This window comes from Diabrotica virgifera, chromosome 8 (genome assembly GCF_917563875.1).
Source record: "Diabrotica virgifera virgifera chromosome 8, PGI_DIABVI_V3a".
Lineage (NCBI taxonomy): Eukaryota > Metazoa > Arthropoda > Insecta > Coleoptera > Chrysomelidae > Diabrotica > Diabrotica virgifera.
The window spans coordinates 130,341,074-130,360,991 of NC_065450.1; the positions used below are offsets into that span (position 1 = coordinate 130,341,074).

A 19,918-nucleotide genomic window follows, 5' to 3' on the forward strand; every position below is an offset into this window, starting at 1 on the left:
TAATAACAAATAACAATTTTCATTTATTTTTCAGTTTGCAAAGCAAGAAATAAACTTTTTAACTTTTAAAAATCGGAATTTTGAAGGTTTTCCAATGTTCTAAAAAATTACAATTTGTCATTTTATGTCAACTATTTAGCTTTTGAATGGGGTGCAAAAAATCGAAAAAATCGCATTCTTTTCACTAAATTGTTAATAATTAAAAAACGGACGCGAACTCTAGGCAGGAAACAGGTAGGTTTTCTTCCTATAGGTCTACAATATCTAAAAAAGTAGTCAGCTACCTGGATATTTAAGTGTCCCGAACATGGTCAATTTCTAGCTTATTTTCCCTGGTGTATTAGTAGAGTAATAGTATAATTTGCTTTTGTACTTCTTTTCGCACAGTAAAATAATCGTTATCGCGATAATTAAAAACAGTCGTATATTCATGGAATAACAACTGCATTTATTTGACTAGAGTCAACATTAAAGTTCAGGTTGCGCTATTATTCATTCTTTGTTTATTGCTAGTACTCTTTTATTATATTAGTGGTAGACCAGTAACTTATAGTTTTATTTTTATTTTCAGTATGTTAATTGTGTTTTTTGTGATTTCAACGTTATTAAATGCAGTCATTTCAACGAATTATTATGATTGTCCTCAGCATCAGTTTACATGCACAAATTCAAAATGTGTAGATTTTCAACAAAGATGTGATGGTTCCGACAATTGTGGAGATGGATCGGATGAACTGAATTGCGGTAAGTAAACATAAAAATTTCTTAAAATTTTGAATAACGTTAGGCCCATACCGGTCTAAATATTGTTCTGAAGCTATTTTCTTGTGGCATCTCATGAAATTTACTATTTTAATTGGGAACAACCCACAATGTAAGTTAAGAAATTAAAATTATTAAAATTTCGATTGCCCTTTCAGAAATCTTTATCAAAATACATAAAAAACATGAAAAATGTTTGTTTAATTCATTGTATTAATTTTTTTAATGCTCAAGTCAAGTGGTATTTATTTTTTAGCGCTTCTCATGTTTATGGTTGATATTTCTGTTGCCAGTGGTTTATTTTCAATAATAAATAAAAAAATATGCAGCTTTGATGCATTCTAGTAAATTATTTATTAACGATTCAACATTCTGTATAAACTTTCATCGAAAATATTGATTAATAAAATATTTACAATATGTAAATAACCAAGAACAATGTTTCCATAATATGCCCACTCGACAGCACTCGCTATAGTAGCTCTCTATCAGCAATATGCTTATGATGTGGGAGCCCTGGGTACAAGGATTCCCACACGAAATTCTACCCCGAAAATGCAGACCAGCGTGAGGCGCTCTATTCCGACTATTTGTAGTGACTTATCATCGATTTGTATTACTTGCTCGGGCCTCTTCTAGCTCAGTACATTTTATTTCCTCGCTCATTTACAAAAGTTTGTAGCTTTTTCCTCCCTCATATACAGTACCCTTATTTATTTTAGGTCTCTGAGTAGGAACCGTTTAGCGACGTATCTCGGCACGTTTGCAGCTTCTCTAAGGTAGTTGTTTTGTGCTGTTTGAATCTTCTTTTTGTTGCTATGATTGTGTGTCCCCATGGAAGAGATGCATATTATGTTATTACGGGTAGTACGATGCTGTTCATCAGTCTTAATTTCGTTTTTATAGCAAATTTGCTTCTTCTTTCTGTGAGTCCTCTTAAGGCGGCTCTGGCCGTTGCTTTTTTCTCGATTGTCTCATTAACATATGGTGTGAATGTTGGCCTTGGTCTGTTGTGACTCGTAGGTATTTAGCATCGTTTTTCCATTTGGCGGGTCTGTCTTAGCTGTCCTTCTGGGTTATCTTTTCTCTATTTGAAGGGATCCACTTAGGTATTTTCAGGATTTATTGCTATTTTTCATTGGATACTCCATTCTTCTATAGTATCCAGTACCGTCTGTAGATTTGTTACAGCTATATCCAGGTTACTGTGTTTGCAGTGTCGTTTGCATAAAACCGATTAGTGGCCCGGATTTTCTTGGAACGTCTGCTGTCTACATGCTATACAGGAGGGGTGATAAGACTGTCCTTTTTGGTACTCCAGCTGCTGGAGTACTGTGGTAGTCCGTGACTCCCATAGTCCTTCTCATCATCACGGTTTTCTCTATTACAGAGTAGTAGAGACTTTCTCATTTTTCCGTGTAGTGGAGGAATGAGTTTTCCATCGTTTCTTAAAGTTCTTTGGAGCCTTTTTGAATATTTGGCCCGTTCCTTTATTTTTGTTAAGTAATTATCCCACTTTTAACTTCTATATTCTATTAGTGCCTCATTGATTTGTTAATTCAAACGGTTTGTCCTATTTTTATCTTCGTGATTTATGGTTCTGGCTTTTTTTTTTGAATTTTCACTTTTCCTTTTGTGACGGGTAGCTTTTTAAGACGACAGACTCAGTAAAATACAGGTTAAAACCAAAGAAAGTATATTTAGGATTTTTGTTTATGTACAGTTCAAAATAAATAAAAAAAATAAATCCTGGATGTCTGCAAAAGAGAAAGAAAATTAATATTATCAAAAGAAAATATCCTTACAACTCACTATCATGCATATCATTACACTTTATCACTTCTTTTATTTCCTGATGAATGTATCTAAATCTTCCCATTGTAATTTCATATTCTTGTTCAGTAGTGCTATTCCTTACTGCTTCTTTTATGATGTTTTCGAGCTCTAGCCCTTTTTCCTCTATTTCTTGTGGATTGCCCATTGTAGGAACGTTTCCATTTTCTATATTCACCAGTCATTTGAAGTCAGACCATTTGTCATGTGCCTATTTCTAGGAGTATGGGGTTGTTGTCTCCTGATACTTTCGTTTATGGTTCGGAGGTGTGTATGCAGTTCGGCTTATCTGTGAATACAGGGCCGTCTTAAGCATACACGGCGCCGGGGTGCAAGACTCATCTTTGCGCCCCCTTTTATCAGAAGATTATACAGGGTAGCGAGAGAGTATAGAAACACGGTAATTTCTCGGAAACCGCTAAAACGATTTTTATAGCTTTTTGTGAGCCAGGGTCTTCTAATGCGGCCGATATTATAGTGGTAATTACATTGTTGTCAAATCCTCCGTTTCTCTGGTAATCTAATGAACTTTCTTATTTTAAATAGAACACTATATATTTTTGCGTTTTTAAGTAGGTATCTAAGAAATTTTCATGTTATGTTTTCTATACCTAAATGCCACAATTTCGGAATTATTATGACATTTATTAAAAACAATTTTAAAGGAAATTTAAAAATCAATTTTTTCGGCCCGGTTAGCCATTTTTTAGGTTTTTTGGATCATTGGGAATAAAAAAAGGTCTTTTATAATTTTTCTCTAAACAATTTAAAACTGAAAAAAAAATCGAAAATAGCTGATTTTCTAGGTTCAAAAACTTAAGTAAAAAATATTATTTGTGAAACTACAAAGTGCCTAAATTCAAACTCAAACTTTATTGTATCAGCTACCGATAAGTGATTTGGTCTTATTTCATTCTAAAATATTGTTTTTTAGTTGTTAATGCAGCCCGATCGCCCGTCCTCTCTTATGAGTTTCATTAACAATAAAAAACAATGTTTTATAATAAAACGTGCCAACAATTCTTATAGGGAGCTGATAGAAGAAGGTTTGAGCTTGAATTTTGATACTTCGTAATTTTAAAAATTATTCTTTTTACTTGTGTTTTTGAACCTTTAAAATCGTCATTTTTCAATTTTTTTCAGTTTTAAATTGTTTATAACTCGGAAACGATTAACTTTAGAGAAAAATTACAAAAAACCTTTTTTTATTCCCAATGATCCAAAGAACCTAGAAAATGTCTAACCGGGCCGAAAAAATTGATGTCTATAATTTCTTTAAATTTTTTTTTAATAAATGTCGCAATAACTCCGAAATTATGGCATTGAGGTATAAGGAATATAACATAAAAAATAATCAGTATTTCTTAACGAATTCAAAAAGCAAAAAATATACAGGTTGTTCCATTTAAAATAAGAAAGTTCATTAGATTTCCAGAAAAAAGGGAGATTGGACAACAATTCGTGTAATGTGTTCTGATAGCGTATTATCAAATACATTCTATTAATTTTAAAAAGTTATCCTATTCATGGAACCTTTGACTGGTTCCTCTTAATGGTAAATTTTGTCGTGCTAAAAATGTTATTATTTCGATAATTCTTTCTAAAACCGCCGTCCACCTTTTTCTTTCGCGTTCAACTGCTGCTGAATTGACAGAGTCTACTGTATGACTTTCTACCAAGGCTTTTTTTAGATCTAGGTACATATTTTTTTTCAGAAATTAAGTGGCTACCCTTCTCTCACGTCTTTCTAAAAACGTAAAATAAACGTCTTTCTTGTCGCAAACGTAATAAAGAAAATTAGGTTTTAGAAGATCAGCATTTATATTTTACTATTATAAAAGGCGTCGCTAAAAGTGGGATACATACATAGCTCCCCAACGGCAATTATACTTTTATCAGCAGAATCGGATACACTGATAATTTTTACAAGATGGTGATTCATTGTTACTCGACATTCAATATTGGTCAAAATAGTGTACCTACGCGTCACCTTTTTGAAATTATTGTCGGAATAAACTAAATGGGTTTCGTATTACATTTGCGTATTGTAGGTGTAGTAAGATTAATAGCCTTTGTAAAAAATACCGAAAGCGCACTTGTATGTTTTTGTTATTTTTAGGTTTTTTAAGGACAAAAAGCGCAATTTTGAGCTTAGCAAATGTTCGGCTTGCGCCCCTTGGACTTGGCGCCCGGGTGCCTTGCACCCCTTGCACCCCCGGGTTAAGACGGCCCTGTGTGAATATTCTTCCGTTTCTGTTTGTAGTTATATAGTTTCAGTTAGGGGATCTGGAGTTTACGTCTCCTATTATTATGGACGGTTCTTCTATGTTCAGGAAAACATCCAGTTCGTCGTCGTTTAAAGAGCTGTTGGCTTTACATATGCTGGACTTTCTCCTGGTTTCATCTGGACTTATTATTGTTGCTTCTTTAGTCCTTACTGCCTGTATCTGTTCTAATGTATGATTTATTCCTTTTTTCACGAGAATAGTTGCTCCTGAATTTGCTCTGTTGTCCTTTCCTATAGATGCCATATCCTGGAAAGTTGATGGTGTGAGTTAGTTTAGTTTCTTGTAATGCTACGACATCCATTTTATGTCTATTTATTAGTTCGTCCAGCACGTTTGCATTTGTTCTTATGCCGCCTAATTTCCAGGAGCTTATCTTTAGATGTTCCCTAGCTACGTATCTTAGCTCGTGTTGCCTATTTTAACATTTTTGATAGCTCTTCTACATTCGTGGCCAGTCCTTTTTGTTGTTCTTTTGAGATTAGTAGTGGTCGAATCTGTTGCTAGGTTTTTATGTGGGTTTGGTGATTTGAGCGTACGATTGCCTATTGTTTCTTTGTTTCTTTTAGGTTGTTGTGTTTTGTTTTCTGTTGTTGTTCATCTGGGTCTTCCCCAGGTAGTTACCCTTGGCCAATGCGCCGATACAGGGGGTCAACGGGGCCATGGACCCCCTATTGTATTTAGTCTATAAGTATTTGTTTTATTATTTTTTCTGTCAACTCTAAACTTCAAGCGATCAGTAGAATACCAAAGAATTAAAAGAAGCCATAAAATACAATGAAAGCAGCCTTCTCTGAAAATAAACTGTTATGCGCATTTGTTACCATGGAACTGATGAAACCATAAACAACGGATATATTTTTTGATGTGCTTCATACAGACTTGCTTCCATACAGCCATGACGTGAACTTGTCAGATTGAGCTCATTGGTACCTCGGGCGTAAAACATTGGATATTTTATGCATCCATGTTATAAATCACATCTTCTTCATATGTTCCTATGACGGATCAATTATAAAGGGTTTATACCGAAATATTTTTACTTTGGTGGTTAGCATGTAGATTCTAAGATTACACTGATGATGATCGGTCAACCGATCGAAAACTAGTTATGTCTTTGATGTAGCCCTGTATATGGATTTTAACAAATATACCTTTTATAAAGGATTTTATGTTTATGGATATATTTTTATCAATTCAAATAATAACAAAATGAAATTTTGCAAATACATACGTTAAACTGGGCATTAACCTTACATCATGAAAAGTCGCGTCTCAAATTTGCGATACAATAAAAATATAAAATAAAAATGTATACCATTTTTATTCAGTTGCAATGCGAAGGCAAAACAATCTTACTTTTCAATTAGAATACGGAGTGCAATCCAGCTCTCTGAATCGCGATTTTCGATTCTTATTGGAATCTCATCGGAGAGAGCGCAGACTTGTTCTCCATATCCTAACTGACCAGCACCGAGAGCTTTTCCTACACATTGCAACTGAAACAAATAGGGTAGGTGACTAGCGTCATCTGGCAATTGAGAGATGAAGTTTTTCAATCCTAAAAGCAACATTAATAATATTGAAAATATTAAAAATATTACTAAAAGATTTTTAAATTGAAAAAATGACGCTAGTCACCTATCCTATTTGTTTCAGTTGCAATGTGTGGGGAAAGCTCTCGGTGATGGTCAGTTAGGATATGGAGAACAAGCCTGCGCTCTCTCCGATGAGATTCCAATAAGAATCGAAAATCGCGATTCAGAGAGCTGAATTGCACTCCGTATTCTAATTGAAAAGTAAGATTGTTTTGCCTTCTCATTGCAACTAAATAAAAATGGTATACATTTTTATTTTATAGTCGTATTACTCCGTAGAGTAACTAGGTGCATTTTCCGTTGGAACTTTACCAAGCTGCAGACGGGGATGTGAATTGCATAGTGTAGAATTCCTTCCCTTTGTCTTCACTGCAGCATCCATGTCACCAGGAAAGTGTACCAATAAGTTTTTCAATTTAAAAATCTTTTAGTAATATTTTTAATATTTTCAATATTATTAATGTTGCTTCTAGGATTGAAAAACTTCATCTTTTAAAAATATAAAAATTTGAATTTTGCTAGATAATCCAGGCGTACCCATTGACACTAGATAGAAAGGTTAATCTTAACACCTACAGTTGGTAAAGAGCGGCCAGTGAGAATAATAGCCGTGGATTGTGTTTGCTAGCGGTGAATAATAGCGAATATTTCCAAAAGAAAGATTCAAACCGACATCATGCAGTTCATAAAAAGGCCATGTTCTGAAGGAAGATCTCGGTCTACTAATGTTGTCGATCGTAATAATAGGCCTATGTTAACGTCAGATGTCGGAAACTGCAGTATTGGTGTAAATATATTTTCACCAGAATCAGTTACGTGTGATACATGTTCGGCAACCCCTAATTTTAACGAAACCGGTTGTTTGTGGGTAACGAAAAGTGCAGTGACGAGTTAAAATATCGTGTCCTAACTGATCCTTGGGTTCCTGAAAGTGAATACAGATTTCCAAAGACATTAGAATCGGGACACTCAAGACAGTTCCAGCTTATGTGGTTAAATAAATTCCCGTGGCTATCTTACAGTAATAAAGATGAAGGTCCTTCTGCCGTGTGTGTGTGTTTTATTCGGGCCTAAAGAGGGGGGCCAAAGCTAAATCACGTTACCAAACTTAGATACTAAGCCGCTTCGGAAATTCAAGAAAGCGTGTGAAATAGTAAGGAGCCATTCTGATATAACAACTATTATAATTACTATCATAAAAGGGCTCAATTAAAATGTAGCAACTTTAAAAAAGTGTCTGAAGATAAGAAAAAAACGTTAGATGACAGTAGTAAGACAAAAAAGTTGGACAAAAAGTAGACGAAAATCGAACGAAACCTGTTCCGATGGTAAAAATGTAAAAACAATTATTTTGTGCGATCGAAAAAACATTCCTTTAAGAGGGCACATAAATGATGGTTCTATTGATTTGAAAATGGAATCGTCTGAATCAATCAATAATTCAAACGAAGGGAACTTCAGGGAACTTCTTAAATACAAAGTTGATGCAGATGCTCAGATTCTGGAACACCATCTTAAAAATGCTACCAAGAATTCAACGCTTATAAGTAAAACAAAGCAAAACGACAAACGACCTCATAGACAGTTGTAGCACTGTTATTGCTTATTGAATCAGTTAAGCGAAGCAAATATTTTTCTATTTTGGTAGATAAAACAACTGACATCAGCTCTAATGGACAATTAACATTATGTGTGCGATGTGTAGACAAAGAGAAGTACTGTTTAAAAGAAGATTTTTTAAGATTAGTTACTAGTGGTTTAAGATTTAACTGAAGAGACATTGCCAATCGTTATAATACGAGAAATACGTCAAAGAACTAGCCGGAATAGGAAATAGAAGAACCTCAAATATATTGCTCGACAAAAATGGAAATATTATAATGGAGACTAAACGAAAACTACGACGATGGAAAGAGTATATCGAGGAACTATTTCATGACCAGAGAGAAGCTAGTACATCCGTAGATAGCCAAACGGGAGATGTAGGCCCAGAGATAACCAAATCAGAGGTTGGTCAGGCAATAAACTCTATGAAAACCAATAAATCTGCTGGTCCAGATGAATTGCCTAGCGAGCTGATAAAGTTGGTCAACGAGAAAAACCTGGACATAATAGTAGAACTGTTCAACGCTATCTATAATACAGGAATCATCCCTAGAGAAATGTTGACATCAGCCTTTGTGTGTTTGCCAAAGAAGGTGAATGCAAAAGAATGCAGTGACTACCGAACCATAAGCTTAATGTCACATACCTTGAAAATTCTATTGAAAATTATCCACGCAAGAATACACTCTAAACTGGAGCTGGATATTAGTGACACTCAATATGGGTTCCGCAATGGTATGGGTACCAGAGAGGCATTATTCTCCTTCAACGTGCTGACACAGAGATGTTTGGATGTTAACCATCCTCTTTACGTCTGTTTTATAGACTACAATAAGGCGTTTGATAAAGTCAAACATGATCGACTCATGGAAATCCTAAAAAATAAAAACCTAGATGAGAGAGATTTAAGACTAATAACACACCTCTATTACAATCAGCAAGCAATAGTAAGAATTGAAAAAGAAACATCTGAAGAAATGGAAATAAAGAGAGGAGTCAGGCAAGGCTGCATACTATCACCTCTATTATTTAACGCTTATTCTGAAGAGGTAATGCGAGAAACTCTGGAAGATGAAACAGTCGGCATAAGAGTAAATGGAGTCTTAGTTAACAACATCAGATATGCAGATGATACAGTAATAATAGCCGATAGTTTACAAGACCTGCAAAGACTCATGAGTAAAATAGTAAGGTGTAGTAGGGAGTACGGACTCTCTCTCAATATCAAAAAGACGAAGTTTATGAAAATTAGTAAAAACAACCATAATACTAACGAAATCTTGATAATAGAGGGCCAGCAGATCGAAAGAGTAAAAAAGTACACTTACCTAGGAACACTTATAACAGAAAATAATGACTACACTGCAGAAATAAAAGTCAGAATCGAAAAAGCACGTTCTAATTTTATAAAAATGAAAAAGGTCCTATGTAGCAAAGATTTAACATTAGCTCTTAAAGTACGCCTAACAAAATGTTACGTTTACAGTGTTCTATACTATGGAGTGGAATCATGGACGTTAAATGTAGAGACAATGAGACGACTTAACGCCTTTGAAATGTGGACCTATAGAAAAATTATGAGGGTTTCCTGGGTAGATAGAGTTACAAACAATGAAGTACTGAGAAGAATAGGTAAAGAAAAGGAAGTTGAACTTACAATTAAAGAAAAGAAGCTACAGTATCTCGGACATGTGATGCGGGGCGAGAAGTATGGCATCCTACGACTCATAATGCAAGGAAAGATAGATGACAGAAGAAGCATCGGAAGAAGACGAATTTCATGGTTGAAGAACCTGAGAGAGTGGTTTGGATGCAGCTCGAAACAACTATTTAGAGCTACTGCCTCAAAAATTAAAATAGCTATGATGATTGCCAACCTCCGTAGCGGAGATGGCACCTGAAGAAGAAGAAGATAATACGAGAATTCGGATACTTAGGGCTAGATAGTTCAAATATCCGTGGGCAAGGTTACGACGACGGAGCTAATATGTCAAGAAAGTTACGTGGTGTGTGGTGAGCAACAATTTTGAAACAACAGCCTTTAGCATTGTATATGCACTGTGCCTCAGCATTGCAGATCTGGGATGAATGAACTTTACCCTCTAAGGGAGTGTGAGCCGTATTGCTAAATCTGGAATAATGCAGCGGTGCTACTCTTAATATTCAGCTGCGTAAGACGTGTTTTGGAAAATACTCCGACGTAGCAAGTCACCTACGGCTTGATAACACGGAAAGAGTCCCACCAAAGCTCAATCCTTTTGAGACCGTAGGTATCTGGGATGAATGAATTTTATCCTTAGAGAAAGTGTGAGTCGTATGGCTAAATCTGGATAATATAATATTTGCGGAAAGTATGCCCCCTCCCTATTATGAAGTTCTAGATTCGCGCCTGCCCTGGGCATCCACTATAACATGCCGGGTGTTGCTGTAATCTGCTGGAGTCTGACAGAATTTGCTTCAAGGCTTTTCTCCGCACTTTACGCATCATAGTATAGTATAGTTGATCCAAAAGATGGCATAACCCAGACATCCAAAGTGAAAGTTATCCTTCAACACCAAATTGTTCTATATGGTCCACACAATGTCCAGAAAAAAGTCACACCATTTTGAGCGCAGGGTTAGGGGAAGGGGGGAGCGGAGAGGGGGGAGAAATCGGTAAATTCGTAGTTTTTTAAGTTTTTCGCCAATATTTCTAAAACTATGCGGTTTAGCATGAACAACCCTCTATACAAAATTATTCTACATTAAATTTGAAATAAAAAAGGTCCTATGTATAATCTTTCAAAAATGAATGGTTCCAAAGTTACGGAGGTAGTATAATATGACTGGTCCAAAAAAAAGGCCTAACCCAAACATTTAAAGTAAAAGTTTTCCTCCAACACCAAAATGTTCTATATGGTCCACATATTGTTCAGTAAAAAGTTACACCATTTTGAGCGTCCGGTTTGGGAGGGAGATGGGAGAGAAACCGGTAAATTAGTAGTTTTTTTACGTTTTTCGTCAATTTTTCTAAAACTATGCTTTAGCGTAAACAATGTTATATACCAAAATATTCTACATAAAATTTAAAACAAAAAATGTTCTATACATAATTGTTATAAAATCAACGGTTCCAGAGTTACGGAGGGTGAAAAGTCGAGGTTTTCGATACTTTTTATATTTTTTGGGCAATATTTATGATATAACCCTATACCAAAAACCCAGACATCCAAAGTGAAAGTTATCGGGGAGAAATCGATAATTATAAAAAGTATTACCTCCACTTTTCACCCTCCGTAACTCTGGAACCGTTGATTTTATAACAATTATATATAGAACCTTTTTTGTTTTAAATTTTATGTAGAACATTTTTCTATAGAACATTCCTTACGCTAAAGCATAGTTTTAGAAATATTGACGAAAAACGTAAAAAACTACTAATTTACCGAATTCTCCCCCATCTTCCCCCCAAACCGGACGCTCAAAATGGTGTAACTTTTTACTGAATAATATGTGGACCATATAGAAGAATTTGGTGTTGAAGGAAAACTTTTACTTTAGATGTCTGGGTTAGGCCTTTTTTTGGACCAATTATACTATACTACCTCCGTAACTTTGGAACCGTTCATTTTAGAAGGGTTATGCATAGGGCCTTTTTTATTTCAAATTTAATGTAGAACAATTTTGTGTAGAGGGTTGTTCATGCTAAACCGCTTAGTTTTAGAAATATTAACGAAAAACGTAAAAAACTAGGAATTTGCAGATTTCTCCCCCCTCTCCCCCCCAAACCCGACACTCAAAACGGTGTGACTTTTTTCTGAACATTATGTGGACCATATAGAATAATTTGGTGTTGGAGGATAACTTTCAATTTGGGTGTCTGGGTTTGGGTCTAACTATACCATACTATCAATCATCCGTGCAAAAATATTAGTTTTCAAAAAATATCATAGGTTTTGATATTAAGCGATTTTTGCTCAATTTTTTTCTAAAAGAATAAAAACTTTTCCACATTTTTATTTTGTTTTACATTTAATGTATCTACTTCGCAATGTTAACAGATTTTACAAAAATTCCCATAGAAATAAAAATTCTTAGTAGATAGATAAGATGATAAAATAATAGTCCGAATACAGTGTAATCACAAAATAACATACATACACGAGTGCAAAGTTTGATAATGATTTCCACTAGGAAATCGTTATCAAAATACATAAATATAAAACATTAATAAATTAAATAAATTTTGTTTTTGTTACTTTGTAAAATTTTTTTTCTAATAGGTAATTTAATAGACAAGGGTATTTAGCACTAAAAACACCCGAATAAATCGATTTTTAAATACAGCACCTAGAGATTTGCAGTTTTTTGCATTATGTTTAGAATGACGTCAGGAAAAATCTACTATTCAAAAATGGGTGGAAATGCATAACTGCACTTTAAAGTGCATAAAATGCATCCAAAAGTGCATAAGCATGTCAAAATCAGTATACCAAGGACCAAATTTTGTTATTCGGGGGTTTTTGGGGTCACTGAACACGAATACGTCATCAGAACTGACATCCGGATCAACTGGTGCCCAAGGTCACTGTAAGGGACGTCATCTTCTGGAGTCTCGAGGGTTTTCGAGGGTCGTAAGGCTAAACGTCAAATTATCTCACCAGATGGCCGCTACCAACCCAACAAAATTAAAAGGTGCAGCCACAATTTGACTGTAAATCAAAAGCAAATTAATTAAGAGAACGTCTTTTATTTCATAATTTACTGAGTCAGATAAACTTATAGACGAGGGAATTGAGCACAAAATAAATCTAATAATTTTTTTTTAATTTTCAATTTTTAATAATTTTTAATAATAATTTTTTTAGTAAAATTGTGGCTTATTTCCCATAGAAAATACTTAAAAATAAATCTATTTTTAAATACAGCACCTAGAGACTTGCAGTTTTTTACATTATGTTCAGGAGGACGTCAGGAAAAAGTATACTATTTAAAAATGGGTGAAAATGCATAACTGCACTTTAAAGTGCATAAAGTGCATAAACTATAAACCATCAGAGATTATAAAATTCTTTTATAGTCTCTGAAACCGAAACGTTTTCTCCTTCATACATTCCAGTAATCAACGCTGTCAATAACTTTGATCGATAGACCCGTTTTATAGATTCTACAATACCTTCATCCATAGGTTGACAGAGGGATGTCACATTTGGGGGCAAAAAATACACTATATTTTTTATCTTTTAGTTCTTTTGGGTCGGGACGAGAGGGTGCGTTGTCCAACAGCAGGACTGCCTTTATCGGTAGATTTCGGTAGATGTGGAAGGCAAAACCGTCCGGACATGGGGAGGTCCGGATGTGGCAGGTTGTACTGTACTTATATATATATATATATATATATATATATATATATATATATATATGCTTTCTGTTGTTTTCCGGGTTTGACTCCGCGTTGAATAATTTCGGTTTTGAGAAAAACCATTATTTTGACGACGTTTCGGCAAGATCTCACTTGCCATTGTCAAGTCAGGTAGTTCCGCTTCTCGCTGCTGCTTGAAGTAAACTGAATTTTTACTCACGATACCGTCGCTTATGTAGTTGATCCTGATGCTGCTTGCCCTGCGCGAACTCTGGCTCTTGTTATTGGTCCGGTGTAGGTTGAAGTCGTCGGCGGGATGTTACGCGTGGATGTTGCGGCCTGATTTATTTTGGTCTTTTTCTTCAGTACCGTTTTCCATGTTGTAGGAAGCCGTTGCGCATCATCTCTTTGGTTTAAGCCGTTGGGATTTCTTTCAATTTCTATCGATTCTCTGATTTCCCGTTTTCTTTTTACTTCGATGTTAGCTAACATCGTTGTTTGGTTCAGGTTTATTGTGTGTCCTGTATTTGCGACATGTTGAGCCAGGGATGACGTGGTTTCTCCCCTTTCGATAGCATTTCGGTGTTCTTCTCGTCTTACCTGGATTCTTCGGTTGGTCTGTCCAATGTACGACTTTCCACAATCCCCACACGGAATCTCGTATACACCTTGGCTTTCTAACGATATTTTGGTTTTTGGTGTTGGTAAAATAGTTGAGATCTTTCTGTCCGTATTAAATATCGTTTCTATGTTGTGTTTTCTCAGCACTCTCCCTATTTTCTCTGTCGTACCCTTCACATATGGCAGAATGGTTTTGCCGATCGGTTTATTGTCTTCTGTAGGGTCCTTATCTCTTCTTCGAGCATTTTGAGCTTTTTCGATGTTGTATGTTGAGAAGCCGTTTTTTCTTAACGCTGTTTTCACGTTATCCATTTCTTCATTTTGATGTTCTTGGTCTGTCAGTCTTTCGGATCTTGTAATCAAGGTTTTGATGACTGAATGCAATTGTGCAGGATGGTGGTGTGAAGCAGCATTTAGATATCTATCGGTATGTGTCGGTTTCCGATACACTGTATGGCCTATGTGTCCGTCTTGTTTCTTTATTATTAACACATCTAAGAATGGAATTTGATCGTTTTCTTCCAGTTCCATGGTAAACTGAATTTTATGGTGGATATTGTTGATGTGTTCTAAAAAAGCCTTTAGAACACATCAACAATATCCACTATAAAATTCAGTTTACCATGGAACTGGAAGAAAACGATCAAATTCCATTCTTAGATGTGTTAATAATAAAGAAACAAGACGGACACATAGGCCATACAGTGTATCGGAAACCGACACATACCGATAGATATCTAAATGCTGCTTCACACCACCATCCTGCACAATTGCATTCAGTCATCAAAACCTTGATTACAAGATCCGAAAGACTGACAGACCAAGAACATCACAATGAAGAAATGGATAACGTGAAAACAGCGTTAAGAAAAAACGGCTTCTCAACATATAACATCGAAAAAGCTCAAAATGCTCGAAGAAGAGATAAGGACCCTACAGAAGACAATAAACCGATCGGCAAAACCATTCTGCCATATGTGAAGGGTACGACAGAGAAAATAGGGAGAGTGCTGAGAAAACACAACATAGAAACGATATTTAATAGGGACAGGAAAATCTCAACTATTTTACCAACACCAAAGACCAAAATATCGTTAGAAAGCCAAGGTGTATACGAGATTCCGTGTGGGGATTGTGGAAAGTCGTACATTGGACAGACCAACCGAAGAATCCAGGTAAGACGAGAAGAACACCGAAATGCTATCGAAAGGGGAGAAACCACGTCATCCCTGGCTCAACATGTCGCAAATACAGGACACACAATAAACCTGAACCAAACAACGATGTTAGCTAACATCGAAGTAAAAAGAAAACGGGAAATCAGAGAATCGATAGAAATTGAAAGAAATCCCAACGGCTTAAACCAAAGAGATGATGCGCAACGGCTTCCTACAACATGGAAAACGGTACTGAAGAAAAAGACCAAAATAAATCAGGCCGCAACATCCACGCGTAACATCCCGCCGACGACTTTAACCTACACCGGACCAATAACAAGAGCCAGAGTTCGCGCAGGGCAAGCAGCATCAGGATCAACTACATAAGCGACGGTATCGTGAGTAAAAATTCAGTTTACTTCAAGCAGCAGCGAGAAGCGGAACTACCTGACTTGACAATGGCAAGTGAGATCTTGCCGAAACGTCGTCAAAATAATGGTTTTTCTCAAAACCGAAATTATTCAACGCGGAGTCAAACCCGGAAAACAACAGAAAGCACATATAGCTCCCGCGGAAACTTCAAGTGTAACATAATTAACCTCTACGGGGAGGAAATTCTACCAGACATCAGAAGATACGAAAAACTACGATCGAAACGAAGGACGTTGTTATGCAACCTTACGTTTTTAGAACGCTGCCGGGACGAAAGCATTATACCGACTTGTATGAAGCTCACTTTTCACAAAAACAACTATAAAACTAAAAGCATCTTAAGAAGAGCAAGCCTGGCGCTTATTAGAGAGGCAATCCATGATACCAGACGAGACATCGACAAAATGAATGCAGAATCATTACAGCTGCATCTTAAACTAAGTAACACAATCCATCCAACATTATGGAATTTCTTTGAACAACTGACAAACTTTCGAGCAGAAACAGATGCTGATCTGACTAAGACCAAACAAATTAAAAAGTTTGAAAATTTGTTACTACAACAGCGGCCAAAAAAGAAAGAAAATCCACAAATAGAAACAAACAATTTAGTATATAACTTTTCAAATCTGACACTGGATGAAGCCACGAATAGTGTTCTTGCAAAAGGTTTCAATTTTGCTGTTGCACCTACATACATTCCCGTAGAAAACATCATTACTGAGGTAGAGACTACAATTACTAATCTCCCAGCAGAAACAGCCGAGATCATACGCCAAGACGTATCAAAAATATTAAGAACAGCTAAACCACCAAAAAGAAATTTAACACGGGAAGAGAAAGAAGCCTTACATAATTTGAAGAACAACAAAGAAATCATCGTGCTTCCAGCTGACAAAGGCAACGCTACGGTAGTGATGAATATTCAAGACTACGAAACAAAAACAAACGACATCTTAAATGATACAACATATCAAAGCATCTCGTCAGACCCGACAACCTATCTAGAGAAAATAACAAAAGCCAAGATCAAAGGCTCAAATATCAATAAAGAACAACAGGTCCATCTCATACCTAGAGAGAAGTCATCTAGATGCCCAAAATTTTACGGCCTACCCAAGGTACACAAGGCAGGATTACCACTGCGACCAATTGTGAGCTCCATCGGATCTCCCTTACAACCGCTGGCGAAATTTCTGGCCCAACAGCTGCAACCATACGCGGAAGAAGCGGATTCTTACGTCAAGAACGCGAGCCACTTCATCGAGCGTATAAAAGGTGTGACTCTTGAGCCGGGACATGTGCTAGTCAGCTTCGATGTTGTCTCACTTTTCACGAATGTTCCAATAGATGAATCACTGGACATCATAAGCAAAAAGTATCCAATATCACCGGATACACTAAACCTAACCAAACACTGTTTAAATAACACTTATTTCATCTATAAGGAACAAAGATATAAACAAGTTGAGGGAGCACCGATGGGTTCCCCATTGTCACCAGTAATAGCGAACTTGTTTATGAAGGAAATAGAACAGCGGGCAATAGAAACAGCTGAATACAAACCCAAACTGTGGCTTAGATACGTGGATGACACTTTTATTATCTGGACCCACGGAGAAGAAAAACTAAAGGCTTTTTTAGAACACATCAACAATATCCACCATAAAATTCAGTTTACCATGGAACTGGAAGAAAACGATCAAATTCCATTCTTAGATGTGTTAATAATAAAGAAACAAGACGGACACATAGGCCATACAGTGTATCGGAAACCGACACATACCGATAGATATCTAAATGCTGCTTCACACCACCATCCTGCACAATTGCATTCAGTCATCAAAACCTTGATTACAAGATCCGAAAGACTGACAGACCAAGAACATCAAAATGAAGAAATGCATAACGTGAAAACAGCGTTAAGAAAAAACGGCTTCTCAACATACAACATCGAAAAAGCTCAAAATGCTCGAAGAAGAGATAAGGACCCTACAGAAGACAATAAACCGATCGGCAAAACCATTCTGCCATATGTGAAGGGTACGACAGAGAAAATAGGGAGAGTGCTGAGAAAACACAACGTAGAAACGATATTTAATACGGACAGAAAGATCTCAACTATTTTACCAACACCAAAGACCAAAATATCGTTAGAAAGCCAAGGTGTATACGAGATTCCGTGTGGGGATTGTGGAAAGTCGTACATTGGACAGACCTACCGAAGAATCCAGGTAAGACGAGAAGAACACCGAAATGCTATCGAAAGGGGAGAAACCACGTCATCCCTGGCTCAACATGTCGCAAATACAGGACACACAATAAACCTGAACCAAACAACGATGTTAGCTAACATCGAAGTAAAAAGAAAACGGGAAATCAGAGAATCGATAGAAATTGAAAGAAATCCCAACGGCTTAAACCAAAGAGATGATGCGCAACGGCTTCCTACAACATGGAAAACGGTACTGAAGAAAAAGACCAAAATAAATCAGGCCGCAACATCCACGCGTAACATCCCGCCGACGACTTCAACCTACACCGGACCAATAACAAGAGCCAGAGTTCGCGCAGGGCAAGCAGCATCAGGATCAACTACATAAGCGACGGTATCGTGAGTAAAAATTCAGTTTACTTCAAGCAGCAGCGAGAAGCGGAACTACCTGACTTGACAATGGCAAGTGAGATCTTGCCGAAACGTCGTCAAAATAATGGTTTTTCTCAAAACCGAAATTATTCAACGCGGAGTCAAACCCGGAAAACAACAGAAAGCACATATAGCTCCCGCGGAAACTTCAAGTGTAACATATATATATATATATATATATATATATATATATATATATATATATATAGTAGTATCTCTTGAGGATGCAGTCAGTCTATTTATTGGCCCACAAGACAAAGAAAACTCTTTGACTTACTGTCAAGCTTTCGAATTGCTTTAATTCTTTTTCAAGACATCTACAAAAATTTCAAAATATAAAAATGATGTACTTACAATTTATTTTTCTAACTTACTAGTCGTGAGATTAAAAGATAAAGTTGAAACTTTACAAAAAAGGACAATCACACACATATTATAATATTTAAAGCAATCTAAAACATTATGTTGTTTCCATGGTTCGTTGTTCAACATTATATGAATTGTTTACCATTTCTTTAGGAGGAAAGCAAAACCAGTAACAATAGTTGTTTTTTATAGTTGTTAATTTGATGAAAATAAATTAGTCCAGTCAATTTGTCTTCAGCCTATTATGAATTTTTAATGATGGAATGTACGATACAAAATCAGATTATGATGTTGTGCCAAATGTTTGTTGATATGCTAATATATAGCAATAAATGTTACTCAATTTGTCTATATCTGACTTTCTATTTATGCATTTTTTATTTTTCTGGATGTGTGTCATTTCTACAAATAATCTCTTCTGCTCATTTTTCACCCTCTCTAAAATTGACGCTTGTGAAAAATTAAATGAATGATTCAGATTAATTGAGTGGTCGGCTAATGCACAAGCTTGTGATTTGTTTGTGTTAATATCACTTCTGTGCGAAATGATTCTGCTGTGTAATGTACGAGAAGTTTCTCCTATATAAACCTTATCGCAGTCTGAGCAAGGTATTTGATACACTACTTTTGAACTTTCCTTAGTTGTTAGTGGATCTTTAGTTTTGGTGTATAAATGTGCTACAGTTTTAACGTTTCTAGTAGCAATTTTTATGTTTTCGAATCCTTTAAATAATTTAAGAAGTTTTGGTGTTAAGATAGGAATATAAGGTAAAGATCCAAATATTTGTGGTGTTGTTGGTACTAAGGTGTCAACTGTTGGACTATTGTTTATTACTTGGCTTGCCGTTTTCACTGTGGGTTGTTTTTTATTGTTGGGATTTTCAGTCAATGTGATGGAAACTGGAGAGGTTGCAGTACTAAAAATTAATTTATTAAGTAGTCCTACCGGATAAGAGTTTTCCATTAGTATCCTTTTTAGTCTCTTCAATATTCCATTTCATATTCCATTTGTCAAACGTTTTGTAGATGATTTGATCCTAGCAGTACCTAATGACAAAATGAATGAGGTTTTAAATATTTTCAACAACCAATGTAGCCAATTACAGTTCACTGCAGAAAGAGAACAAAATAACAGTCTTCCTTTTCTGGATATGGTAGTCCATCGCACTCAAGATAATAGTCTCAGAACAGAATGGTATCGAAAACCGATTTCTAGCAATAGATTCATAAATTACTATTCGGAACATCCTACACGAATGAAAATAAACCTA

General features: G+C 35.9%; 1 protein-coding gene across 1 annotated transcript in view; it reads left to right on the plus strand.

Annotated features, from left to right (window-relative positions):
• The first annotated feature begins 467 nt into the window (after window positions 1-467).
• LOC126890419 (sortilin-related receptor-like) overlaps window positions 468-19,918 on the plus strand; it is a 73,342-nt gene continuing 53,891 nt past the window's right edge. Inside the window, exon 1 of the mRNA XM_050659327.1 lies at window positions 468-744. Coding sequence (XP_050515284.1) covers window positions 573-744 — 172 coding nt within the window. The 5' untranslated portion in view covers window positions 468-572. The remainder of the gene's footprint in view (window positions 745-19,918) is intronic.